The sequence below is a fragment of the Aethalodelphis obliquidens genome, unplaced genomic scaffold (genome assembly GCF_003676395.1).
Source record: "Aethalodelphis obliquidens isolate GAN/ISIS:26980383/991018 unplaced genomic scaffold, ASM367639v1 scaffold35, whole genome shotgun sequence".
Taxonomy (NCBI): domain Eukaryota; kingdom Metazoa; phylum Chordata; class Mammalia; order Artiodactyla; family Delphinidae; genus Aethalodelphis; species Aethalodelphis obliquidens.
The window spans coordinates 4423448-4450248 of record NW_020837979.1 but is presented as its reverse complement, the minus strand read 5'-3'; the positions used below and the strand labels follow the sequence as shown (position 1 = coordinate 4450248).

The 26801-nt window shown below is 42.8% G+C and overlaps 1 protein-coding gene across 6 annotated transcripts in view; it reads left to right on the top strand.

Annotated features, from left to right (window-relative positions):
* The first annotated feature begins 362 nt into the window (after positions 1–362).
* The window catches only part of IL18R1 (interleukin 18 receptor 1), a 40310-nt gene continuing 13871 nt past the window's right edge, over positions 363–26801 (top strand). Inside the window, exons 1-8 of one of the 6 annotated variants that reach the window (XM_027128723.1) lie at positions 364–1022; positions 1551–1625; positions 6193–6278; positions 10259–10502; positions 13922–14087; positions 16569–16719; positions 19322–19423; positions 23319–23381. In XM_027128723.1, coding sequence (XP_026984524.1) covers positions 6221–6278; positions 10259–10502; positions 13922–14087; positions 16569–16719; positions 19322–19423; positions 23319–23381 — 784 coding nt within the window. In that variant the 5' untranslated portion in view covers positions 364–1022; positions 1551–1625; positions 6193–6220. Of the gene's footprint in view, positions 1023–1550; positions 1626–6192; positions 6279–10258; positions 10503–13921; positions 14088–16568; positions 16720–19321; positions 19424–23318; positions 23382–26801 lie in introns of all 6 variants that reach the window. The other 5 variants (XM_027128725.1, XM_027128722.1, XM_027128727.1 and 2 more) reach the window with 5 other exon arrangements.

The window sequence follows — 26801 nt, the reverse complement described above, 5'->3', positions numbered from 1 at the left end:
CCCAATGGCGAACCACCCACCCCTCAGGTTAAGCAGAAGGCGTTAGGACGGAGCCAGGACCCCAGGGCTGGAACCACAAGTCCTCCGCACCTTTGGTTGGCCTCGGGGAGCCGCCCGGTGGCGTTGGGACGACTCCTCGGCCTCCGTTGTGGCCCCAGCCGGCCCCAGCCCCTTCCCCTAAGCGCAGGTGCTGCCCCTCGGCCAGGCCGGGGCTGACAACCTCCTCACCTGGCCCTGGTGCCGGGTGCCCCGCCGCCCGGAGGGTGCGTAGGAGCCGCCCAGGCCCGCCCCCTCCTGGCCCCGCGGCTCGCCCGGCCACCGCCCACGGCCCGCCAGCTCCCGGCACCCAGGCGCGCCGCCCCCGGCCGCAGCCTCCTCGGCCCCCGGCAAGGTGCCGGATTTTCCAGCTGCGCGCCTTTACCCCCGCGAGCGAGCCGCTCCCGGAACCCACGGGCGGCGCGCCCAGCCAGAGAAGCCAGTACCCCGAGCGCCGCGAGGAGCGCGCACGCCGACCCGGAGCGCCCCCACTGAGGAGCATCCCCGGACCCGCGGGAGCCCGCCCCGAAGCGCCCGGAACCCGACACACCCAAGACCAGGAACGACCCCGCGCAGGAGCATCCTTAGACTGGGAGCGGCGCGGGGCCGCGGCACCCCCAGACCGGAAGCACTGCGGACCCAGAGCGTCCTCGCGGAGGAGCGGGAGTGGGAGGACCCGGACCGAGAGCAAACCCAGTCAGGGAGCGTCCCAGACCCAGGACACAGCCCAGGCCGCGGGGCCAGAAGCAGCGCCGCACCCGCGGCCTCGGCCAGCCGAGTTTTGCCAGACGCTTTTTCTTTCTTCAGACTTTCTGTTCTTTTTCAGCTTTCTCTGGTTGCGTTATCTCTTGCGTTACGCTTGCGGCTCCTCTCCTTTCTGGTTTCACGGTGGTAGGAAGGCAGCTTTTGCTCTTTCTCAACTGCCTCGCCATCGGGTGTCCAGGGGAACAGCCGCCCCCTCCCCAGCCTCCGGACGCCTTCTGAAGGTAAGGACAGACCTGCCTCTGCCACCTGCGGCCCCTCCCACTGCCCTCTGCTGCCGGCTGCGGACAAGGGGCGACCCAGCCTCAGGGGCAGGGGTTCTGAAAGATCCGTTAAAAATGCATGCATATACATACAGCTATTATATATAATATATATTATTTTAAATAATTAGCACATATGCATTACATATGTATGTATCCACACGAATAACTGGTGATTCAGCGTCATCAACTTTCCCTAATAGTGTAGTTTTAGTGGTTAAACGAGTCCCAGTTTTTTTCTAGAAAGGTGAGAACAGCTAAAAGAAGTGATAGTTTTCATTTATTAAGCAGTTACTTGTGTCTGACACTTTTAGATGCATCATTTTCGCTTAAGCCTCCTACAGGCCAAATGCAGTATGCTTCTTCAGAGGAGGGGAACCGAGCCCAGAGAGGTTCAGTAGTTTACCCAAGGGCATCCAGCTACTAAGTAACAGATCCCAGATTCACACCCAGATTTTCCTGATTTCAAAACCTTCGTCTGCATCCCAGGTGCCTCCAGGAGTTAGAAGCCCGGCAGCTGTACTGCGGTTAGCAGACCAACAGATGACTGGGCAGCCCCTTCAGGTACAGGCACCTGAGCTCGCTGTATTACATAACACCCATTTGGTGCTGTGCAGTGCTGGACTCTGGGGCCCACTTCCCAAATCTGAGGGCCTTGGATGGGCCAGGAGGGGGTAAATTTGGAGGAAACTGGGTTTGTGCAGGTTCTGGGCTAGCTAGAGAGCTTCCATGCGCAGGCAGCCACTGGGCCAAACTGCTAGGACCTCAGGGAGTGTGCAGCTGGAAGTGTGGAGGGTGACCCCAACGGCAGCACCAGGGGTGGAGGCTGGGGAAGCGTAAGGGTAGCAACAGCAGACGTTGTGTGACCAGGACTGTGGGATGGGAATGATTCTCCTGGCCTCCCCAAGAGAAACCTATTTTGACATAAATTCTTCTTAGAGTGGAAGTGTGTGCACGCATATACACGCTTGTACGTGTGCGTGATGTCCAAGATCATTTTCTCCGCTTGGCATTTGATTGTTTTGTCATCTCAAAAGATGAATGAACAAACACTGATCATTTCACCTGGTCTAGTCTCAGGTTCCTTGAGAGAAGGAGCTCTGAAGTGGCCTAGCAACTCTGAGTTTCTGTGCATTATTTTTTCTAGAGAACCGTCACTTTGCTCAGAATGGGGTCTATACACAGGGCAGTTGGGCAGAACGAGGAGCTCAGGAGATGACCCTTCAGATGCTCTGGAGGCACCTCTGACTGTGTAGCCTTCGGGGCAGAGGGAGTGGTCAGCTTGGATCTGACCCTCACCCAGGGTCACACAATCTTTGGAAGAGAGCCTTTTTCATTTAGAGAAAACTTCATGCCATCGGGTGATTTACGGAACGTTTGTGAGTTTTCTTGGGGTGTGTGTGTGTGTGTGTGTGTGCATGCACATACGTACCTACATGTGCACACATACACATATTCGTACGTATACATGCACGTATATTTATATCTTAATTATTAGGTATTCTTATTAATTATATGTTTAGGATATTGTAAATTTACTTTTAAGTATAGAAGTAAGTCCCCTGGATCTGTGTCTGCAAGGATGATTGCCCTAGACTTAACATCAGTCGTTAAAACATACTTTGCAGGATGTTATGATTTAAGAAGCATGTCACAGGTAGAAGATTATCTTAATCTTTTAACAATGGATCAGATAATCACGTAAGACTCCAAACTGTACATATTTTATGAATTTGATGCATTCATTAATTCAGCAAATAACAAACAAGCAAACAAACATAAGATGATAGTACGTCAGTTGGTGATAAGTGCTAGGAATAAAAGAACAAACAAAGTGGGAGAGCAAAGACAGAGAGAGGTGTGTGTATGTGCGCACGCACGTGCTTGCGTGTGTGCACTCGGTCACACGCTTGTGTGTATTCTCTCTCAAGCAGATGTTAGATTTTTCTATGTTAGATTTTCCGTAGATTGCTCAGGGAGGCCCTGTACAATATAACTACAGTATCAACCAACTCTAAAGGAAAGACAGGATTTTTAACTAATGATAGAGTAGTAATTAGGAGCCATTTGGGAAAAATAAGTTAGACCCTATCTTCATACCAAACAACAAAGTTAATTGTTAAAGGGTAAAAAATTAAATGCAAAAAAACCCTATTAAGCCATAAAAATGAAGAAAATACAGGTAGGTATCTATCTGACTACTGAGGGCAAAGGAATGTTCTAAATGTAACAGTTATGGAAAAGTCACAAAAGAATGATAGGTTTGACTGCATAAATAGAAAATTGTCCATATGTTAAGACATCAGAAGAGGAATTGGAAAGGAAAACTGTGCAACAAGTTGAAAAAAAACACTAAAAATTTAAGAACTGGACAAAAAAGCATAAAAAAATGGAAATAAAATAGCTAAAAAATACATGATTAATATTTTGCCTCATTTATACCAATAGAAATGCAGATTAATAAGCCATGAGATACCATTTTACCAATTTAAATACCTACTTAGATTTAAAGAATGAGAGTGCTCAAATGCTTCTGTGGGTATAGGGGAGGGATATTGTCTTTCACTGCTGAGGGGTATGAATGATTACATTTCTGGGTGCGGCTTGGCGGTATGCATTCATCCTGTTTAAAATGTACTCTTTGACTCATAGACTATACTGCCATGAAGTAGCACCAAGAAAATAATAAGAAATGTAGATGAGTAATAATAGCTTAGTGATATTTATTATTCACCAGTTACTATTTGCCGTAGTAACTCATGGAACCTTCACATCAGCTCTGGGAGATAGTATTGTTATTCCCTTTTACGGATGAAGTGATTGAGGAACAGAGATGGTAAGTGACCAGCCCAATGTTATTCAGCTGGTAAAGAGTAGAATGAGGATTCAACCAGCCAGTCTGGTGCCAGAGGTCAGGCTCCAAAAACTGATCTGTACTGCCTTACATGAGAAGATGGTCATGGGGTTATTTTATAGTAAAATACATCTTGTAAACTATAATATATCCTCAAGAAGGAATATTGTGTGGCAATTAAAATGATAACAGAGTATTTTCTGACACAGGAAAATGCTGTTTTATTAAGTAGGAACAGCAGGATATGAGATTATTTAAAACCTTAATTATTTGAAGATATATAGAAAAAGTATAAGAGAATGCTAAAGTATTATGCATGTTGAGATTATTTTCTCCTTTTCTATTTTCATGTTATAAGTGTCCTATAATGGGAATATGTTACTTTAGAAATCAGAAAATTTTTTAAGAGAAAGAAGAACAAAAGAAAGAGAAGAAGAAATTTAAAGATTATGAAAAGGCCAAAAAATGGGACCATCATCAAATATAACACTAAAAGAACCCCCAAAATTCCCATACGCAAGAAATGTAATATTTATATCCTCCTACATATATTTCGTTAATACTTACTAGGGTATCTATGACAGATTTGTCTTTTGGAAATGAGTTCCATTATTTAATATCTTAATCTTTTAAATCCATGGTAAGTACATTAAAAATTTTATATAGACACATAGAGCAGGGCAAATGTCAGCTAATTTGCATGCTGGGATCTTAACATGTTTCATATTGAAACTCAGAGTTAGCTCATCAGAATGCTGAGTAATCTCATAATAACTTTATCTCTTAGTAAACCTTGATAATTAAAAAAAATCAAACAAAAATCCCCAGCAGTGCCCTTTGCAAGGCTGTGTCAACCTAAACCAGAGGAAACAACACTTTTCATTCTACCTGAGATAAGAGGATGGAGAGAGTTCATAATAGAGTGGTGTGTGTGGGCTGGAGGACTGAGTTCAAACCATAGCCATCTTCTAAGTTGGTTATGAATAGTTGGCACTTTCCACACATACTCTCCCTCTGTCTTTACATTATCGATTATCACCTCTCGGAAATTTCATCAAAGGCTTGGCGATGTTATTCATAAGGCTTGATGTGAAAGGTTTGGCAGTTTAGCCATTAAACTTCACCAAGGATTTGGGCATTAACAGTACTCTTTTTTAGTACGGCAGGGGCGGTGAGTGACAGTTGGTGAAAGAATTATTTGGGGTTGAACGGTTACCATGCACCCAGGAAGGCTTCATAAATACTTCCTTCGGTACTTTTGGCAGATAGACCTTCTTATCAACCCCATTTTGGTCATGAGCAAACAGGCCCTGTGACTTCTAAGTAACTTGCCCGACGTTGCACAGCTTGTCGAGACTCAAGCAGGAACGCCAGTCCAGTTCTGTGGGCCCAAAATCCAAGCTCCTTCCATCGTGCTGTGCTTCCTACGCCCAGTGGGGCTAGGTGTGTGGTATACAGGGAGCATGTGTTTGTTTATGAAATAGACTTGGCGTATGAGCCCCCATGCACCCTTCCTCTACTCTCTCAACTTGTAATTAGTAGAACCAAAGATAGGTTGCAGTAGGATCAAAATTCAACACAGATTTGCATTCATTGAGTGGGTGTGGATTAGGCATCCGGATGGCAGGAAACTCCCAGATTTGTGTCTTCATTTCCTAAAATAAACACTAGGGGCATGTGAGTGTAGACACATGCACACACGTGCACACACCTTTTCCTCTTAACAAGGGTTAATCAGTGCTTACTTTGTGGGAGGCGTTGATTTTAGTGATACAGTGATGAACAAAACAGACTTAGTTCCTAACTTAGTTCTGAAGAAAGAACAATATTTAAAAATTCAGCCCATAAGTGAAGATTGTGATGAACATTTTGGTGTGGTGAGAGGGAAAAAAAGCGGCTGGAACACACACACACCTACATGGGCAGACTGTCCATTCATAGGATGGTAGATTTTCTGGAAATACTGTCGTCCTCAACTTTGACTTTGGAGGTAAGATTTAGTAGACCAGACCTAAAATACGGCAGGCTCTCTTCTCTTAGAAATCTGCATTATTAGGGATTTCCCCTGGGTGCCCAAATTTATGCCTTGAAATTTTATTAATTCTACATGGCTGGAAGTTCTGAGGAAAACTGGTGACTCTATGAAGGGATATGAAAATTTGCTGGGCTGATTTTTTTAAACTCTGTATGCCAGACGACTTTTTAAAACCTCCTGCGTGAGACAGGTATGCTTTTGTTTGAAAGTCTTGGCCGAACCTGTCTTATTCTGTTTTCCAGAGAAACCATCTGAAGCAGAATCATAAACATGCATCGTAGAGAAATACCCCTGATACTTTTGGTGCTTATGTTTATAAGCACCTCAGGTAAGTAGTTATAATCAATCACAAACATACTTCATTGGTCGTCTAGAGGGAATATCGAAGTTTGGCTTATTTATGTGGAGGTGGTTACTGAAGATGTTGGATTTATTAAAATTCGTAGTTTAAAATTTTACTTTAGAAAGTTGCCAACCATTTGGTATGCCTGGAATAGAGAATAAAAGATTCATAGCGGGCTTCCCTGGTGGCGCAGTGGTTGAGAGTCCGCCTGCCGATGCAGGGGACGCGGGTTCGTGCCCCGGTCCGGGAAGATCCCACATGCCGCGGAGCGGCTGGGCCCGTGAGCCATGGCCGCGGAGCCTGCGCATCCGGAGCCTGTGCTCCACAACGGGAGAGGCCACAACAGTGAGAGGCCCGCGTACCGCAAAAAAAAAAAAAAAAGAAAAAAAAGAAAGGATTCAGCCCTATGAGTTTATGTAGAGAGAGCAGGAAGTGAAAACTTTTATCCTGAAATACATTTGTCTGAGATAAAAATTTGCTTAGTTTCACGTTATTTGAAACTGAAGCGATCACAGCCGTCCTTGTTCCTGATTTTTACAAAGTTTTAACACATTGTTTCCTCCCCGAAAGGAAGGCAAAAATTCATCTCATTATCTAGGTAGTGAGGAAAGTGAGTGGGAATACCTTACAGATCTTAAAGAAAATATTAGAGTTAGAAGGAATACATTAGAAAGAGTCTGCTCGGACCAGGAAGACAGGTAGGCTTTGCGTCCGGTGTCAGGTACCGATTTTAATTTATTAGAAGTCACTGCTTGGAGACTCTCACTGAGAAGGTTCTGAGACCTCAGCAGGTTCTCTGAAGAAGAGTTCTGTGATTGATTAACAAGGTTCTCCAAAGGCTTTGGAGAAGAAAGAAGGGGCACGATTGTTGATTTGCCTTGATCCAGTATCTGGAGGAGGGAAGACATGAGCGCATGTCCCCTACTTTGAGAATTACTAATGAAGAGATTACAGTTTGGTTATTGATACTTTCAAATAATTCAGGTCCAATATCTGGGTATATTTACTTAAGAGGATCTATGTATCGTTGAGATCCGTACAGTGCAACATTACCCAGGTGTTAAAGGAAGCAGACAGACCTCTTCTTGTTGATACGGAAGGACCTGTCAGAACAGGTGAGAGAGACCAAGGTGTAGGAAAGTGTGCATCACGTGAAAAGGCCCCCTGCTCTAAAGGCCCCTATGGACATAGGCTGATAACCTCGCTCCCAGGTTATTATGAAAACATGCTGCAGGCTCCCAACAGCCACGCAGCCTTTGCTGTAAGGATGCTAGGGTCCCAGCTCTATGTCCTTTGAGGTGTTTGAAGAGCACCTTTCGTGAAGGGGTCTCTCTAGGCAGACTTGACAATATTTTACGTGTCAGATTCATTTAGCTGAAGTTGGATGACCTCCTATTATTGCCGAAACTCAAGACAATTCCAAACCCAGACATCATTGCAGAGGCTGTAGTCTCTTGACCCTACTGGATCGTGGTGCTCCATTCTTGTAAGATGGGGAGGGTGTTCTGGGCCATCTATACACTTTGAGCTCCACTCATTTCTCCAATCAAAAGCCATTTCAAATCAACAGAGCCTGCAATGTTAAATGTAAGATTAGATCTCTGAAGCCATTAGCTGCCTGGGGAATATGAGCTTTCAACTGCCAACCATGCACCCTGGAGAGTATGAGTTCCAGGCTAGGTTTCTTTAAGTGATAACTGTCCCCAAAGAGGAATAAGTGCCTATGTCTGTACGAACACAGGCACAGGGGTTCATAGAAGCTTTTTTTTTTCATTGATTTTTATTGGAGTATAGTTGATTTACAGTGTTGTGTTAGTTTCTGCTGTACAGCAAAGTGAATCAGTTATACATATACATATATCCACTCATTTTTAGATTCTGTTCCCATATAGGTCATTAGAGTACTGAGTAGAGTTCACTGTGCTATACAGTAGGTTCTTATTAGTTATCTATTTTATATATAAGAGTGTTTGTATGTCAAACCCAGTCTCCCAATTTATCCCTCCCCCCCGACCTTTCCCCTTTGGTAATCATGTTTGTTTTCTACACCTGTGACTCCAGTTTTTAAAATAGGTTCATTTGTACCACATTTTTAGATTCCACATATAAGCTATATCATCCGCTATTTTTCTTTCTGTTTCTGACTTACTTCACTCAGTATGACAATTTCTAGGCCCATCCATGTCGCTGCAAATGGCATTATTTTGTTCTTTCTTATGGCTGAGTGATATTCCACTGTATATATGTACCAGGTCTTCTTTATCCATTCCTCCATCGATGGACATTTAGGTTGCTTCCGTGTCCTGGCTATTGTGAATAGTGCTGCAGTGAACATTGGGGTGCATGTACCTTTTCGACTTATGGTTTTCTCCAGATATATGCCCAGGAGTGGGATTGCTGGATCATATGGTAGCTCTCATAGAAGCTTTTTCATGATTGACCAAAACCTCGAAATCACCCAAATGTTCAACACCAATAGAATGGATAAATAAATTGTCAAATACTACCACAATTAGATACTACATAACTATGAAAAAGAGAACAGATCACCACTACATGCAGCAACATGATTGCCCATCATAGACGTAATGATGTCCAAAAAGTCCAGACACAATAGAGCACATGATGTATGACTTCTGCACTTTGTTATATGTAGATTATTTCCTAAAACTAGAAAATAAATCAAGCTGTTAATGACCTACCATCCTTTTAGGTGTCAGTTAAAACTAATACCCACATTTACACATGCATCACACCTTCTAAGCTGAAGTCCTGAATTGTGAGATGAAGATTTAATAACAACCACCAGATGCAAGGTTGATGTTCGCTAAATGTTGTGCTTCCGGGTAGGTTTGACAGCCATGTTTTCAAAGAGTGTTTTTGCCATTAGAGCCACCTCCTCTCTACCTTGTGGTTAACAACCTTGTGGTTAAAACCAGACAGTTGCTTTGAGAAATAAACCCTGACTATAGAGAAAGCATGTTCTCTGTGGCCTCAGAGAATTGCTCTGTTCAGTTTAAGAGTTCTCATTCTCAAAATACAGCCAAAGGTTGCTGCTGAAAGACAGGATACAGGGAAGGTCCATTCACACTGACTTTGAACTGCTGGAAGTGAAGAAGGAGGGAAATGATGACCCTGTACAGCACAAAGGATCAGATAAATTTCTAAAGCCAGAGTATCTGGGTTAGTTGAGAAAGAAGGAAGAAGAGAGAGAGAGACAGAGAGAGAGACAGAGAGAGAGAGAGAGAGAGGAGGGAGAGGGAGAGGGAGAGGGAGAGAGAGAGATCTCAGAAAGAGGAAGTGACAGATACCCAGATTTGCAGTGAGTCTATATGAATTAATTATCAATATGAACTGTATGCATCATGTATTGAGTATCCACATGGTAACCTAGAGAGGTAATGGATTTATACACATGTGGGCGCACCTTTAACCATCCCCACGTCTGCCCGGGGAATGGTTAGGTAGAGTGGTTGAGAACAAGACCCGTGAGACTTCTGACGATACAAGTGGAAAACTCTGCGGTCTCTAGGTTTCTCTTTTTATTATCCTTGGAGATTCCTCAGCTAGGGATGTTTTGGGGTAGGTGTGGCAACACTGTGACTTTGGTGGCTTTCCTTAAGAGGAAGCTGTAATGTGTAACATTTCTTTTAAAAGATTACAGTGAATTTATGTGTCTTCTAGCTTTGGTAGGTTAAGTTCCGGTATCTTCCTGTTTGGGAGAAGCTGTTGGAAGGTTTTTCTGTCTTCATTTATATTCTGAAAGTGCCTTAGTGTTAGAAAGACTGACCTCCTGTTTTTTAGTGTTGGAAAGATTGACCCTAAAATAAAAGAATCCACAGAAATGAGACATTGAGACTTTTCAGGATGCTACTGACCCAGCTTCTTCACCTAATGCATTAGGGAAAAAAATTTACCTTTGTTATTCTGTTTTTATATTTTTCTTTTACTTTGCTAATCTTTAGAAGAAACTTGTACCTCGCGTCTTCACATTACTGCAGTTGAAGGGGAACCTTTCTATCTGAAGTATTGTTCATCTTCATCTGAGCATGAGAATAAAACAACCACCATAAAATGGTACAAAAATGAATCGCATGGACCCCTTGAGCTGAGCTCGAGTAGTTCACCCAGAATTATTTTGCTCGATTATGTTTTGGAGTTTTGGCCAGTTCATTTGAATGACAGTGGATCTTACTCTATCCGAATGGGGTGAGTATACCTTCTCTTTGTGTTGGCGTATTTCATAGCACTCTTGGACTTTGTTCGGCAAATCAAATATACAGTCATTGGGAAGGTCAGATACTCCATCCATTTCCTTCTCCCTACTCTTCCTACAGCATGAAATAAATACTTCATTCTTGAAAAATTAAATTAAATACTGCCCTGTGTTTATTTTCTTAGTAATCATAATGAAAGGAGATGACCTTAGTATGATTTACTTTTAGGTGATCCTTGCCAAAGATAAGTGAGGATTGAATGAAATTCAAGTTGTTTTTTTTGTTGTTTTTGTGGTACGCGGGCCTCTCACTGTTGTGGCCTCTCCCGTTGCGGAGCACAGGCTCCGGACGCGCAGGCTCAGCAGCCATGGCTCACGGGCCCAGACGCTCCGCGGCATGTGGGATCCTCCCAGACCGGGGAACGAACCCGTATCCCCTGCATCGGCAGGCGGACTCCCAACCACTGCGCCACCAGGGAAGCCCGAAATTCATTTTTAAATTCAGCTGCTTCCATTGCCTAGAGCTGCCGGTCAAAGGAAATAAATGGCGAGCGCTTCGTAGTGTTATGAGCAGGTAGTGAAGGAGGGCAGTGTCAGCTTCCTGGGTGGTAACGTCAAGCTGGGGAGATGGGTTGGTATTGGTGTAGACACATCCTAGTCCAGTTTTCAGGGGTTTGTTGAGAGCCAGGTGGCGGTACTGGTGAAAGACGTGTGTGTCAGCCAATGACAAATTTATAGCCAGGGACAGTGAAAGAGGGGAACACCGAAAGGGCTTTGCACAGCCTTCTCAGGCTAACCCTAGAGTCTTCCAGGATATTCGTAGTCAAGAATCCTAAATTCTGTGAAATGACGGCAGCCCACTGAATGTGTCCATGATTATTACTGAACTTGGTTCTCTTTATACTTTATTTTGTGAGATGGGGAAGGAGTAACTGGGACAAGAAAACTTCTATGTGATGAACCATTAGTGAGAACATTGATGGCATAGTGTTTATCCAGTACATTTGTGATGTTGTGTCTGTACTTATGTATGTGTGTGTGTTTTTTTTGTTGTTGTTGTTGTTGTTTTTGCGGTACGTGGGTCTCTCACTGCTGTGGCCTCTCCCGTTGCGGAGCACAGGCTCCGGACGCGCAGGCTCAGCGGCCATGGCTCACGGGCCCAGCCGCTCCGCGGCATGTGGGATCTTCCCGTACCGGGGCATGAACCCGTGTTCCCTGCCTCGGCAGGCGGACTCTCAACCACTGCGCCACCAGGGAAGCCCCACAGTGAAATCTTGATAGCACTCCTGTGGTTTTGCACAAAAAGGGGTCATTTTGGTTTGTTTTTATATATGGGAACTCCCAGGAGTTAGAAAGAAGTTCAGAAACTCTTGTTAACCAATGAATTTTATGTGACCTTTTAAGAGGGACGATTCCAGAAGTGGGTCACAACTGGGTCTTTTCAAACTAAGGCAGAATGTATACTCTCCCTAATCCTGATTGAAGAAAGACGTGATTCAAATGCACAAACTATTCTGGACAAGGCAGAAAGGACAAATTGATGGGGAGAGTCAGTCATCTACGAATGTCACTTGGAGACAGGGAGGGACAGGGGCATTAACTGTCTTTCTGATGTGAAAGGTGGAGAACACAGCCTGGAGTAGGAAGAGAAAGTGGACTCGTCAGGTGGAGGCAGGATGTCAGAGAGGCATGGAGGGGCCAGGAATAGGACAGGGAGGGTGGCGGGCTCAGAGTGCTTTGTGATAAGCTTTGAAGCGGTTGGAGGCTGATGAATAACACGAGACTAAAGCGATGGTGGGCGCAGCAGCCTTGACGGTGGTTTTGAAAATAACTGGGACCCTACACAGGAGAAGGTGGTTTTGAACACCTGAGAGCGTTGAAGATAGAAACTTTTTCAAATATAGTGCAACTGGTGAACAGTATTCTGTTTTTGCACACAGGTGTGAGTGTGCGTGTGTATGCATGTGTGTATGTGTGCATGTATGTGTGTGTATACCATTTGGGTGAGTGAGTCTTTGTAGTTTTGTGTGGGAGTCATCAATGACCAGACCCTACTCCTGGAATCCTCCTTTAATTTTTCAGGAGTCCTCTACTAATAATCAAATGTCTCTGGAGACTGATACTTTAATCCTACAGTGAAAATCGCATTGTCTGATCAAAGTTTTGTGAGAGTATAGTATTGTACCAAGCACTCCTGGCCTTGAGGGCCAAACTGATGTGCATTTGCATCTTGGCCCGACTGTGTACCAGGTGTGTTACCTTGGGCGAGTTATTTAACCTTGCCTGAAGGTTAGGTTTCTCATCTAACGTAAGGAAAAGAGTCATCTTAGTGCACACACGTGGTACAATACCTGGAACTCTGTGAGTGCCAGTTTTCTGTCCATCTGATTGTAGACTCAAAAGGAGAGCTGGAAGAGCCTCTGGGGGGCGAGTACAGATGTGTCAGGCACACAGGACAACGTAACCTCGTGTCGTGTTTAGTATATGTATCTCTATGTAACGTGCAGTTCAAGCAAACGTGAGATTGCAAACATTTTCTTTTTTAAAAGATCATTTCCACTACTATATTTAAAATGGATAACCGACAATGACCGACTGTATAGCACAGGGCACTCTGCTCAATATTATGTAACAACCTAACCCCCAAAAAATTCAAAAAGAATTTGAAAAAAATAGATACATGTATAACTGAATCACTTTGCTGTACACCTGAAACTAACACAACATTGTTAAGCAACTATACTCCAGTAGAAAATAAAAAGTTAACAAAAAGATCGTTTCCAAAAATGCTGTTAAAATTTTTTCCTCCTCTATATTCCTAACTTCTAACCAGAAGGAACAACAATGGCATCTATTCAAACTAATTTTTGCTTAGTAAGGTACTTAAAGTGCTAATATAACTACATGGAGAGCAGCCACTCCAGACATGGTTTACTCAACAGTAAGAGAAGAGGATAGGAACAAAGTGTCCTGAGAAATATAAAACGCAGTGTATATATACAGACCTTCAGAAAGCATTATAGTCCTCATGAACCACCTCCACTCTCCCATCCTGGGTTAAGAATCTTTGAACCTGTCCATCTCTAAAGACCATTGACGTTTTAAAGATTTCTGTCCTGACATCCATAATACATATGGTCTGATGTAGGTTTGTGTGTGTGTGTGTGTGTGTGTGTGTGTTTAGGACATCTCGGGTTTTTCTCATTTACTACCCCCTACCCCCCCTCCCATGGCAGTTATTAAATTTCTTGCTGCACTGAACCAAAAAGAGACAGAGCAGGATTTGGGCATCAATGAATGAATCTCTTTATACAAAAAGAAGGGAAATTTTTCACTGGATTGGTTACTAAAAGGTGGTATTTGCAAAGTCTCTGTACTAATGATAAAATATGTCTAACCCTTTATTTCCTAGAAATGATACTCATGACTGGAAATTAAATGTCATCAGAAGACCTAAACACAGCTGTTTTACTGAGAAACAAGTAATGAGTAAATCTGTGGAAGTTAAAAAATCTTTGCAGATAGCCTGTGAACATAGTTACTATCAAAAACTGGTCAACAGAACGTTATTGTATAAGGTAACGCTTTTAAAATATTTTAACTTAAAACTTGACAGAAAAGACAAAATTCCAAAGTGAGGGTCTGATGGCTGTGAAGCATTTTGGTCTTGTAACATACAAACTTTGAGTCCACACAGCTCAGGTGGCCTGTCTGAGCTCCTACATGTAACGCAGGTGTCAAGGTTCCTGCCCCGTGTTGGGCATTCAATAAATGATAAGAGCTTCCTCTGCCTTCCTTAATTTTCCTTTTCTTTCAAAAAATTTAATTTTTAGGAATGCTGGTTCATTTTATTCTGCTGCATATACTTAAAATTTTAAATTCTGTTGTATATGTTTGTTCTGAATATATGCATTTACAAAATTGGAAGATGGAAAAAATGAATGATGAAGATAGCATTCATAATCCCACCCACCAGAGAATGGGGTTTTTCTCCATGTAAACATCTACTTTTAAAAAGTGGTATTTTCCTTTATCCACTAAAAATTATATTGTGATGATTTCTCCACATCTTTAAATATTTTCCCAAACATGGATTCCATGTGTATACACTTGTATCTAAGCCCCTGTTATTGGACATTTGTTAATTTCCTACTTTTCACTATTATTTATAAGGCTAAAATAAATATCATTCCCATAACTCAGGAGGTGTATTATGATTTTATTCTTTAACTAAATCCCTAAAAGTAGAATAACTGGATCAAAGGCTATGAGCATGTTTATGGCTTTTGATTTAAATTATCAAGCTGCTCTACAGGCAGCTACACCAGTTTAAAACCCTCTTTTTCTCATATCACTACCACATGGGAATGAATACTTTTAAGAACATTTAAAAATCGGACATGCAAAACTTCTGTAACTCTTAGTATCCTTCCCCCAGTTCTTTCCTTAATAACAAGTTAAACATTTTTATGTATTTACTACATCTTAATATTTCTTCTCTTGTGAACTATTTTCTTCGGTTGATGTACCTTTTACTTGTTGAGTTGTAAGAGCTCCTTTAGACAATCCTATGGAAATTGTATATACACAAGTATATATGCAGTCACGTGTACTTACATAATATGCATACACATACATGCACACACACAACACAAATTATATTATTTCTATAGAGGAACAGATCTGAAAAGTATAACTCTGTCATGGAAACTTTGAAGAGCTGTGAGAGAGGGTGGTCTGAAGAGACGACCTTGAGAAAGTTCAAGCTACTGATGATGATTCCTTAGAAATGTTTGTTTGTAGCTTTTGCCTGAACACTGTTTACTTGTGATTTTTCAAGGGAAGCTCTTATCCAAAATGTTTTCCAAATATCTGTATCAGCCCTGAGTTGACTTGACTCTATTTCCTGTCACGTGTACAAATGTTTTTACAGTATATATAAATGTGTGGGGATCAGTGTACTGGGTTTTAAGAAATCCCTCTATGCAGGTATTTGAATTTAGAAAATAGACGTATTGAGAATGTTTTTAGCTAGAAAATTGAGGGGAGGGGAACAAGGCAGCTAAATCAGTAAACGATTGGAAAAAAAATAAAGATATTTTTATATGCCTTGGAATTGATATTTTAATATGCCTTAGAAAAAATAAGTTGGGGTTTATAAAAATTTGGTGTATGCAGAAACAGTTCACTGATGTGAGCTACACATGTGGGTGCTTCACAAGCCCATTCTAAGCATCCTCTGGGTCTACCTCCGCTTGCTACCAGCTTTGGCAGCTTTGTGAGGAGTCTGTGGGCAGTAGCTGCTCCTTGGTTGGTATTTACAGGAACAGTGTCACCTAGTGAAGGTTAGCAATTTAGTTTCCCTTTTCCCCATCTCATTCTTAGATTGCTTCGGAACCTATTTATTGGTACCTGATGGCTGGATTGAAAAAGGTGGCCTTTTTGTTATTATTCATTCCTACAGCATACAGAAATTTGTGATACAGAGACATGTTTGTGTGTGCCTATACATTGGAATATTTTTCATGCATTTCTCATCGGTCCACTGTCTCCTGGTGGAGGACATCAATGGGTATGGGTAGTCTGCTAGGTACCTGGTTCTCTGAGTAATTCTGTTCCCACCTCCACTACCCATCCCCAGGATGGGTAGTCCTGAATACATGGCATTCAGCTAAAAGCATTAAGAATTAGAATTGCTTGGAAAGTTTTGATCCAAGCGGGGATTTTTGTTGTTGTAGTGGGTTTTTTTCCTTTCTCCTCTTCTTCCCTCTCTTTGTGTGTGAAGAGAGAGATTAAAGGAAAACGAGGAAAAGCAACTACAGCGCCCCCTATACTCTATTTCCCAGCATGAATTAATAATAATGATAATACCAGGAATGGGACTCTGTTTCATTGTTCCAGCAGAGGCAGTCCAGATCACTGAGACGTTTGCTCAGAAACTGCTAGTTTTTATTCTGTTTCCCTCTTTCTCTAAAGATCTTTAACTTTAACATGTTGAATTCTTGTCCTATGATACCACTCTCACTTAAAATATTTTAACTTGCTTTTTTTAATAACAGAACTGTGAAAAGATAGAGAACCATCAAAACCCATTTTTAAAGAAGAATGCAGAGTTTAAAGATCAGGGATATTATACCTGCATGTTTTTCCTTCTTCGTAATGGCAAACTATTTAACGTCACCAAAACCTTCAATATAACAATAGTTGGAGGTAAGAGAAATCTTAGAATCGGGAAAAAACAAATGTATCGTAGTAAAATGGAATATTTTCTTTTTTTCGAAAGCCGTATGGAAAGCCTGAGGCAAACTTAGTTGGAGTCGTGACCACATCACTAGTTCCAATATAAGGGTGAAAATCATTTCGGCATCACCTGCCATGCTGAAAAATTTTGGGGGGGATAATAATGAAGGTTTATATAGGTGAACCTCTGATGCGTCAGTTCTCTTATTTGGTATTTGACTAAATTGTGGAATCTTTTGTTATTAAGCATCTGCTTGCACTCAGTAAATACTTATCGATGGGTGTCTATACTCAGTAAACTGTACTGAGTATTGGGAGGTAAGGGAAGCATGGAAATACAAAATGGAGTGAATAATGTACGATTCTCAGGAATTTGATTATAGTCAGGAAAGGTTGAAGCCAAACCCGGCCTCTGTACCCCGACACCAAATTAAATCTCTGAGACAGAGTTGTGGGTGAAGTAGAAAGAAACAGCTTTATTGCTTTGCCAGGCAAAGGGGACCACAGCGGGTTCATGCCCTCTAGACTGTGTCGGGCCGTGGAGCGGGTCGTGAGGAGTCTTATAGCGTTCAAGGAGCAGGGCGTGGTCAGCTCGTGGACACTCCTCTGATTGGCTGGTGGTGAGGTCATCGGGAGTCGGCATCATCAACCTTCTGGTTCCAACCGGTCTGGGATCTAGGTGCTTACTGTAGTCGACCTAAAAAATATGCACAACCTAAAAGCTGAGAGTTATGTTTTATTCGGTGGGAATTTTTAGGATTTCAAACCTGGGAGGCAGCATCTCAAGTAACCCTGCGAGAACTGCTCCGAGGAAGCGAGGGGGGGACCCAGGTTATATAGAAGTTTTGCAACAAAGGGCAGGTAGTCTGAACGTCAAAAGATTATTGTTAATTAAAGAAAGCCAGATATCCCAAGTTAAGGAATTTATCGCTTTTCTATGTATGGGAAGATGCAAGAGTCTGGGCTGTCTGGCATCATTCCTCTGATGTGCACCTCAGCTATCTGGGACCAGTATCCTGTGTTTTCTCACCCTGAGTTTCTTCAGGGCACCCTAAGGAGTGGCTGCAGTCTGATGGCTGCTGGATGGTAGGTATTCTTTCCTTCCTGGGTTTCCTCAGGGCTCACCAGCTCCCTTGGAGGGCTGCAATCGCTGATGACTGTGACATCCTTTGTTTACTGATATGGCAGGAAATATTCCATTTATCACCATTAACTTCTCCCGCCTGGAGGGGGTTTCGGTATCTGCAAAACAGCTGAAATATATCGTTGTGTATATCCCTTGAAGGGAACCGGGACCCTGCCCCAAGGCTGCACTGTTGTGTCCTGACTGCTCCTCCCTTGTCTCTGCATCCCCTCCCTTCCCTGATTAGCATCTGTTTGAACCTGTCAGTGGAACTTGGGGAAGGTCCTGGAGGCTGAATGAAGCCTATTTCCTGTAATCCAGAAATGGGGGACATAGAAAGGCTTTTGTGCCCAGGAGCCCCGCAGGGTCCTGCCCCATAGAAGCACCGTAGAATATGAAATTGGAGTCATCTGTGAGGTGTTCAGGGTGCAGAGAGAGTCCAGAGGAAGAATAGATGTCAGAGGCTCTGTTTGAGCTGGTTCTCAGAGGCTGCGTGTGATGGACGGGCAGAAGGACGTGCTGGGGTCGGGCTGGAATAAGAACGTATAAGGAGCACAGACGTGGCTGTGGAAAAGGGCTGTATATTTTGGGATGATGGCTACTCGTTTGGTTTATCATGAACCCAGACCATATATAATGGAAAACTGAAGCCTGGAATTTTAGGGTGACAGAGACCCTGGAAGTAATTTAATTAAACCCTATCCAGTGAAGATATCCTTCATATGACTCAACCAATAATAGATCATTCAGGAACTACCGTAGAAATTACCAAATCACACAGCAGACGGGTCCAGATTTTTTTAAATTAATTAATTAATTCACTTTTGGTCGCGTTGGGTCTTCGTTGCTGTGCACGGTCTTTCTCTAGTTGCGGCGAGCAAGGGCTACTCTTCATCACGGTGCACGGGCTTCTCATTGTGGTGGCTTCTCTTGTTGCAGAGCATGGGCTCTAGGCACGCGGACTTCAGTAGTTGCAGCACGCAGGCTCAGTAGTTGTGGCTCGCGGGCTCTAGAGCACAGGCTCAGTAGGTGTGGTGCACGGGCTTAATTGCTCCGCAGCATGCGGGATCTTCCCGGACCGGGGCTTGAACCCGTGTCCCCTGCATTGGCAGGCGGATTCTTAACCACTGCGCCACCAGGGAAGCCCTGGGTCCAGATTTTAAGGATTGATTGTAGAGAAGTCTTTTTTTCTTATTGAGTCCAATTACTCCTTCTTGTAGCTTCCACTCACTGTTTGTGTTTGCCTTGAGTAACCCCACAGATTGTCTGGTCCCTTCTGAAAATGACAGCTCCTTCGAGTGTCTGAAGACAGGTGACTGACCCACCCTTCACGTTCTTTCCCATCATCCAGGAAGCTGTAAACTCCTGGGATGACTCATTCAACAACGTTGTGGGTTCACGGTTACCGGAGCTTGTCGACTTTAGAAGTGTTTTCCCTCTTCTCTCCAGCCATCCACTTACATAGCTGTACTCCATGCATTGCGAATGGACAAAGTACCACAAACTTCCTGTCTTCAAGCTGCACAAATGTGTTAGCTTACAGTGCTGGAGGTCAGAAATCTGAACCGGGTTCACTGGGCTGAAATCAAGGTTTTGGTAGGATTGCATTCCTGCTGGAGGTTCTGGAGGAGAATCGATTCCTTGCCTTCTGCAGCTTCTAGAGGCGCCTTGCATCCTTGGTGCACGCCACGTCTTCCATCCTCAGAGCCCACAGCGCAGCATCTTCAGATCTCTTTCACCTCTTCCTTCATCTCGTCATCTCCTTTTCTGACTCTGACCATCTGCGTCCTGCTTATGAAGATGCTTGTGATCACACTAGGCCCACCTGGCTAATCCAGAACACCCTCTGTATCCGAAAATCCTAAATTAAATCATATTGCAAAGTCCCTTTTGCCGTGTAAGGTATAATATTCAGCACCTGGGGGTTAGGATGTGAACACCTTTGGTGGGGGGGACATTATCCTGCTTGTCACGCCCCATAACCTGCGTATCCCATAACTAAATTCTTAAACTCAATAAGTTCTGTTTATCTACCTTAAATCCTTCAGTTTGACTTTCTTTAATATCGTATAAATCCTACATCTCTGGTCCCTTGACACTTCCACTGCCAACTCCCTCCCTTCATCCATCTCTGCTTTCTGCCCATCAGCTCCTCTTTCCTTCCTTCTTGGAAGGAGCAGTAAGAGCATCCATTATTGGGCTTCCCTGGTGGCGCAGTGGTTGAGGGTCCGCCTGCCGATGCAGGGGACACGGGTTCGTGCCCCGGTCCGGGAAGATCCCACATGCCGCGGAGCGGCTGGGCCCGTGAGCCATGGCCGCTGAGCCTGCGCGTCCGGAGCCTGTGCTCCGCAACGGGAGAGGCCACAGCAGGGAGAGGCCCGCGTACTGCAAAAAAAAAAAAGAAGAAGAAGAAGAAGAATATCCATTATCCAAAGAGCACGTGCACAAGACCAGGAATTGTGCTGGAGCATTGAACCCTGTGAGCTTGTGACCGTGGCTGAGTTAAATGACTGAGGTTTTCTCTGCCTCTCATTCCTCACTAGTGACATGGGACAGTAATGAGTTGAGTCATCCCTCAGAGGGTTGCCTTGAGGACCGAGTGAGTGAGGTTGTAGAGCCTTGATAGTGGTGCCAGGGACGTGGAAAGCTCTGTCATTACCATCTTAGTATTACCGTCTCCCGTCTCCTCACTCCCACATCCCCACACTGCCCCACGTGCTATCCTTCTGTCTTAACCACCCATCTTGTTTTCCTCGTCTTCTTGGAGAACGCCACCTGTGTCTTTCAGGACTCAGCTAAGTGTCCGTCCTCCTCCGTGCTCCCACAGCCTCTTGCTCTTATTTCTGGTTGCTCTCAGAATCAGATGACATGTCTGTTTCTATCACTAGAATGAGAGCTCCTGGAAAGAAGGGATTAACCTGTGTTCTATTCCTCATGTTGGTCTCTCCTGTACTTACGACTGGACCTTTGTACATGTGCTCATTACATGTCTGTTGAGTGAATTACAGGCATACCTCATTTTATTGCGTTTTGCAGATACTGCATTTTTTGCAAATTGAAGGTTTGTGGAAACCCAGCATTGAGCCAGTGTATCAGCGCCATTTTTCCAACAGCATTATTTTTAAATTAAAATACGTACATTGTTTTTTAGACATAATGCTATTGCACACTTAATAGACTGTAGTACAGTGTAAACATAACTTGTATACGTGCTGGGAAACCAAAAGAGTTGTGTGACTCGCCTTATCGTCACATTCATTTTATTGTGGTGGTCTGGACAGAACCCGCAATACCTCCAAGGTCGCTCTGTACTGAGATAGGAACAGTTTCTTCAGTCGTGCCTCATTCCACAGGAAGTCAGGACTCTTCACCATCCTGGCCCTTTTCCTTTGGATTTGGTGAAGTTTTGCCACCATTCTTTTAAAATGCGGAGCTTAGAGTTGACGCTGATGATCAGGAGGTATCATGGCCTCTGCTGAGGGCAGCGGGACTGAGCGCCTACCTTGTCTGTGCTCACCTGTGGTCACGGACGTAGATCTCTGCACTGTCACGTGGGGAGCATCACTGCTGTGGATCCCAGGCCTCTCAACCCACCTGGCCTCTGCCTTTTGTCTTCATCTCACTCTCTGGCTGACCTGCTGATGTCTCTCCTCCTGCAGCTGACCGTCTCTGTGCCATTTTGATCCAGGGATAGTAACTTCAGAGGTAGACTAGCCATGCCAGGGGCACACACTGAAGTGTTCTCTTCCTTCTGTTACCTTCAGTAGGATTGTACCCTTCACTTTACACCAGTTGTACAAACCCAGTACTGCTCTGGGTTCTCCATGATCTGCTTCGAGTTCTAGTAGATGGCATCCTTTCTCAAAGATGTCCTTTCATAAAGATGTCCTTTACACCTCCTCTTCCCAGGACTCCCACCAAATTCCTGAGAAAAGGAGATCGATGAAGAGAAAAATAATCAGTAGCAATTTTCTCCAGTACTCAAAACCACCTCCTGCCCCTGTGTGCTTGAAGCAACCTCTGTTCCTCTGTGCTCAGACCTGAGGGTCAGCTCCTTGTCCGGCAGCGGTTCCTCCAGCTCTTCCTGCCGACGTGAATTCTAGTCTCGCCTGGAGTCTGAATCCCAGAAGAGATTCTTACCCTGGGATTTTTGTTTTTAATTATCTATGATCTACCTCTCAGCTCATTACAAAGATAGTTGAAGATCACTGTATTTTAACTATTTTATTTAAAATTTTTATTTATCTATTTATTTTTGGCTGCACTGCACAGCTTGCGGGATCTTACTTCCCCGACCAGGGATTGAACCCGTGACCCCTGCAGTGGAAGCACGGAGTCTTATTAACCACTGGACCTCCAGGGAAGTCCTTTACCCTGAGGTTTTGCTACACTAGTGTCTTTCTGTATCCTTGCCCACATTACTCCTCCTTTCCCTTCTTTGCTCTTCACTCTGTAGCGCGTGCTTCCTGGGAGAGCCTAGGAGGGCGTGGGTGCTGCAGGAGAGCACCTGAGTCCCCTTTAGTCCTCGTGAGCAAGCACATCTGCTGGGCGCCTGGGAGCCCCCATGAGGGAGGCACTGGACATTACTTGTAAATGCCCCAGAAGCACCGGAAGCACTTAGAAGGGGGAGTCCGGGTCATGAAGAAAGTTGCCGATGCTGATGATGGGAGCAGCAGGGACTGGACTACATACCTTGTGAATGCGGGACCACAGGGCTGTCCGTGTTCTGCAGTTATTAGCATCCTAGGTTGTGGGGTGGTCCTCAGTGGGAGGTTGCTGGGGGATTGCTTCCTTCCTCAGTGTTACTCAGTGGGGCTGAGGTAGAGCATATCTGTGTACCTCCAGTCTGGGTCAGAGGTCACTAAGGAACAGAAGTAGAACTGAGTTTACAGGGGTGGACACCCCAGCAGGACTGGGACTAAGGTGAGGCAAGTGACGCATCCAGGGGCACTCCTCTCACTGTCCTGCCAGGGGAGGGTCTCAGGAGGCTTCTGAGAGTGAACGCTTTGCCTACCCTACCTGAGTCTTTGCACCCAGTAAATCTATCTTGAGGAGTTGAGAGCAGATGGAAGGAAGAAAGGCAGAGCAGAAAGACATATCCCAGTGACTTTGCATCTTCTAAGTCCTAAAAGTTTCATTGTCTCCCTGGATGAGCATCTTCTTCTGGCTTTTATCTGAAGCGGCAGAAGGCAGAGGCTGGAATTGAGGGGAGACGAAATTCAGTGTGCTTTCTCCAGTGAGGTGAGCTTTGAGTTGATGGAAAGTGAAACAACGACCAGTATTCCCTGCAACCCTTATTTAATGAAAATACATTAAATAATAAATGTAAAGTGATGACTGTTAGAATCTTGGTTACCTGGAATAATAAGTGTATTACAACAAATGTCTGTCTTAGCAAAACTCCTTGTAACACTAATGCATTTTTCTTTTCTTTTTTCACTTTCAGACAACAGTAATATAATTCCAGCTCTTCTTGGACCAAAGCTTACGCATGTTAAAGTGGAATTAGGTATGTTTTGACATACGTATGTTTTGGATTTGTGAATGGGGGTCATAACAGTCTTCCAAGGCTAAATCTGGTTCCTTATTGATCAACATTGTGTTCATAACACGTACCATGTTTACTGAAGAATATTGAAAAAGCAGGAAAACCTCGTCGTCGTTTGAATGTTGCCCTTTTTAGTAATAATTACAGTTAACAGTCTGTTCAAAAGATTATGGAAGTGCCTGTGGTTTGCAGACCTGTGATTTTAGTCACTTTGTATGTGGCTTTCCTCTAATAGTATCTATGATCATTTTTAAATATGAAAACTCAATGAGAATACTCTGGAGAAATGATTCAAACTTATTGTGTGGTTTGAATATTTGATTAATGGGTTCACTTTGAATCAATGGACTCGACTCTACATTTAGGGTTTGTTTAGACGGGTCTTGATGAATCGATAATGTCCAGTTGAGTAATTTCTTTCAAAGGAGAAAGGACGGAAGGAAAAGAATAAATTCACATATGCTAAACTGAGTATTGGATTAGGTAACTGAAATATGTTATTGTCTTAAATCCTCAAAGCAACTCTGAGGGGTATTGTTCCCATTTAAGCTTTGGATTAAATGACCAAAGCTCAGAAAGGTTAAGTAATTTGTCTGAAGTTAAACCCCAGGAAAGGGGCAGAGCTGGGATTCAAGTTTCTTACATTGTTTGTTTGTTGTTGGTTGTCATTTGATCCTGTTGATTGTTTCCAAAGCACATACCCTTTGACTACAGATGGCCACAGTCATGTATATGGCCACATATGCCCAGTGGAGCTCAGATACTTTGCCATTTGTGTTTGTGGCTTGCCTGCTTTCTAGTTTTATTGATTTCTGAACTTTATTATTTTTTCTTCTCATTTTAGGCTTAATTTGCACCTCATTTTTCCTTTGTACGCATTGAGAGTTAGAGAATTAATTTACATTCTCCTCTCCTGTAGTATGTGTATGTTAAGTTCTAAATGTCCCTCTAATCGCTGTTTAGCTGTTTCCAACAATGTTGATATGCCATATTTTCATAACTATTCAGTTCAAAGTTTTAACTATTTAAAAAATTTTTCCTTGTGATATTTCTTTCATCTATGGATTACTTAATGTTTCTTAATTTCCAAATATGTGGAGGATTTTCCAGTTATTTTTCTGTTATTGATGTCCAGTTTAGTTCCATTATGGTCCAAGAGTATACATTGTATCATTTAAATCTTAGAATCTGTAGTAACTTACTTGGACCAGAATGTTCTAAGTGCATTTGAAACAAATGTGTATTCTGCAGATTTTGGTTTAGTCCTTCTATAAATATCAATTAGGTGAAGTTGGTTAATGGTACTCTGCAAATCATCAATATCCTTACTAATTGCCAAGAGAGATGTTAATATCTCCAGCTATGATGGTCAAGTTGTCTACGTATCCTTTAGTTCTGTCTATTTTTGCTTTATGTATGTTGAGGTTACCTTATGGGCACATACAAATTGATGCCTCTTGAATTGACACTTTAACATTATGAAATTTCTCTCTTCATCTATCATACGATCTTTTCCCAATCCCTACTCTCTCTCATGTTAGATAGACACACCAGTTTTCTTTTGTTTGGGACTGGCATGTTTTATCTTTTTTCACATCCTTTCACTTTTAACATTTCATTGTCTTTGTACACAAAATATGTCTCATATAAACTGCATATATTTGGATCTTTGTTGAAATCCAGTCTATGGTGTTTAGTACATTTACGTTTAATGACTTACTAATACAGTCGGTTTGAGACCTCTCACGTTGCTGTTTACCAGTTGTCCTATGTCTTATTTCTTCCTTTTATTCTCCTTTCCTTTCAGATTAATATTTTTTTATTTAATCTGTTTTGTTTTCCTCTTAGTTATGCCATTTTGTATTCTTCATTAGTAGTTCTCCTAGAGATTACAATATATATCCTCTTACTACAATAAGGCAAATGCACATATTAGTACATATGTGCATTTGTACTAATGCACATTAGTGCATTAGATATGCATCACATATTAGTTGACAGTTTCACAGACACGTGAGAACCTCACAACAGTTAATTTCATTCATCCTCTTATCTCACTTTAAGCTACTATTTTATGTATTTCTCTCCTGCGTATGTTATAAAACTCACAATAATTTGGCATTATTATTGCTTGAAACACAAAAATTATTTTGTATTTACCCAAATGTCTGTCCTTTATTGCACTGTTCATTTCTTAATGTATGTCCTTGCTTTCATCTGGGATAATTTTTCTTTGAGAGTGAAAATTTTCCTTTGGTATTTCTTATAGTGTGGTTATGCTGGCAATAAATCCTTTTGGCTATTATTTACTTGAAAATATCTCTACCTCCAATTTTGAAGATTTTTTTCAATAATTTCAATAATTCTAGGTTGGCAGTTTTTTCCTGCACTTTAAAGATGCCCTTCTGTTGTTCACTGGTTTCTATAGTTTCTGCTGAAAGACTGGCCTTTAGTCTTATTGTTGGTACTTTGATGTGTCTTCTTCTTCTGGCTGCTTTCAGAATTTTCTCTTTCTCTTTGATTTTGATGCATCCGGGTGTGGTGTTCTTTGCATTTATCCTGATTTGGGTCCCTCTGAGCTTCTTGAGTCTGCAAAGGATGTATTTAATTAATTTGGGAGAAATCCTCTGCCATTATGTCTGAATATTTCTTCTGCCCCTTTCTTCTCTCCTCTCCTGGGCCTCCAATTACATGTATTACGCTCTTGTTCTGTCATTTTTAGTTTTTTCCCTTCTGTACTTTAGTTTTGATCTTGGCCTGTATTCAGCCTTAGCAATCCTGACTTCTTTTATGCTCAGACTCTGTTAAAACCATTGAGGTCTTAAATTCATGTTTCTTTCAGTTATCAATTGCTCATTTGATTCTTTTAAAATAGGTTACTCTTCTTTGTTGAAAACATCCATCTTTTCATCTACTTGTCCATCTTTTCCTCTGTTTTCTTTAACCTATTTATATTAGTTATTTCATACTCTTTATCTGCCAAGTCAGGCATTTGGATCGTCTTTGGGTCAACTTCTATTACCTATTTTTTCTATTGATTACTGTCCCCTTTTTTTGCCCTTTGTATGTCTCTCTTTGTTGTTGTTGTTTGTTGTTGTTGATCTTTCTGTATCTAAAACAACCAAGGTGAATGAAGTTTGTATTACTTTTCCCTAAGAGTGTTTGCCTTTTCTTTGTTAGGCAGATAATGTGAGGGTTTGATCATCTCAATCCAGTCAGGAATTGAGCTGAGCAGTAGCTAGGATGCAGGTTTGTTGGAATTAACCTGCTTTTCATCTCTTATGGCTGGGGGGAGACTCCAGTCATGTGTGTGTTGTCCTCCAGTGGGACTTACTCTGCTAAGTACCGTGAAACTGCAGCAGAAATCATTAGGCCTTTCCA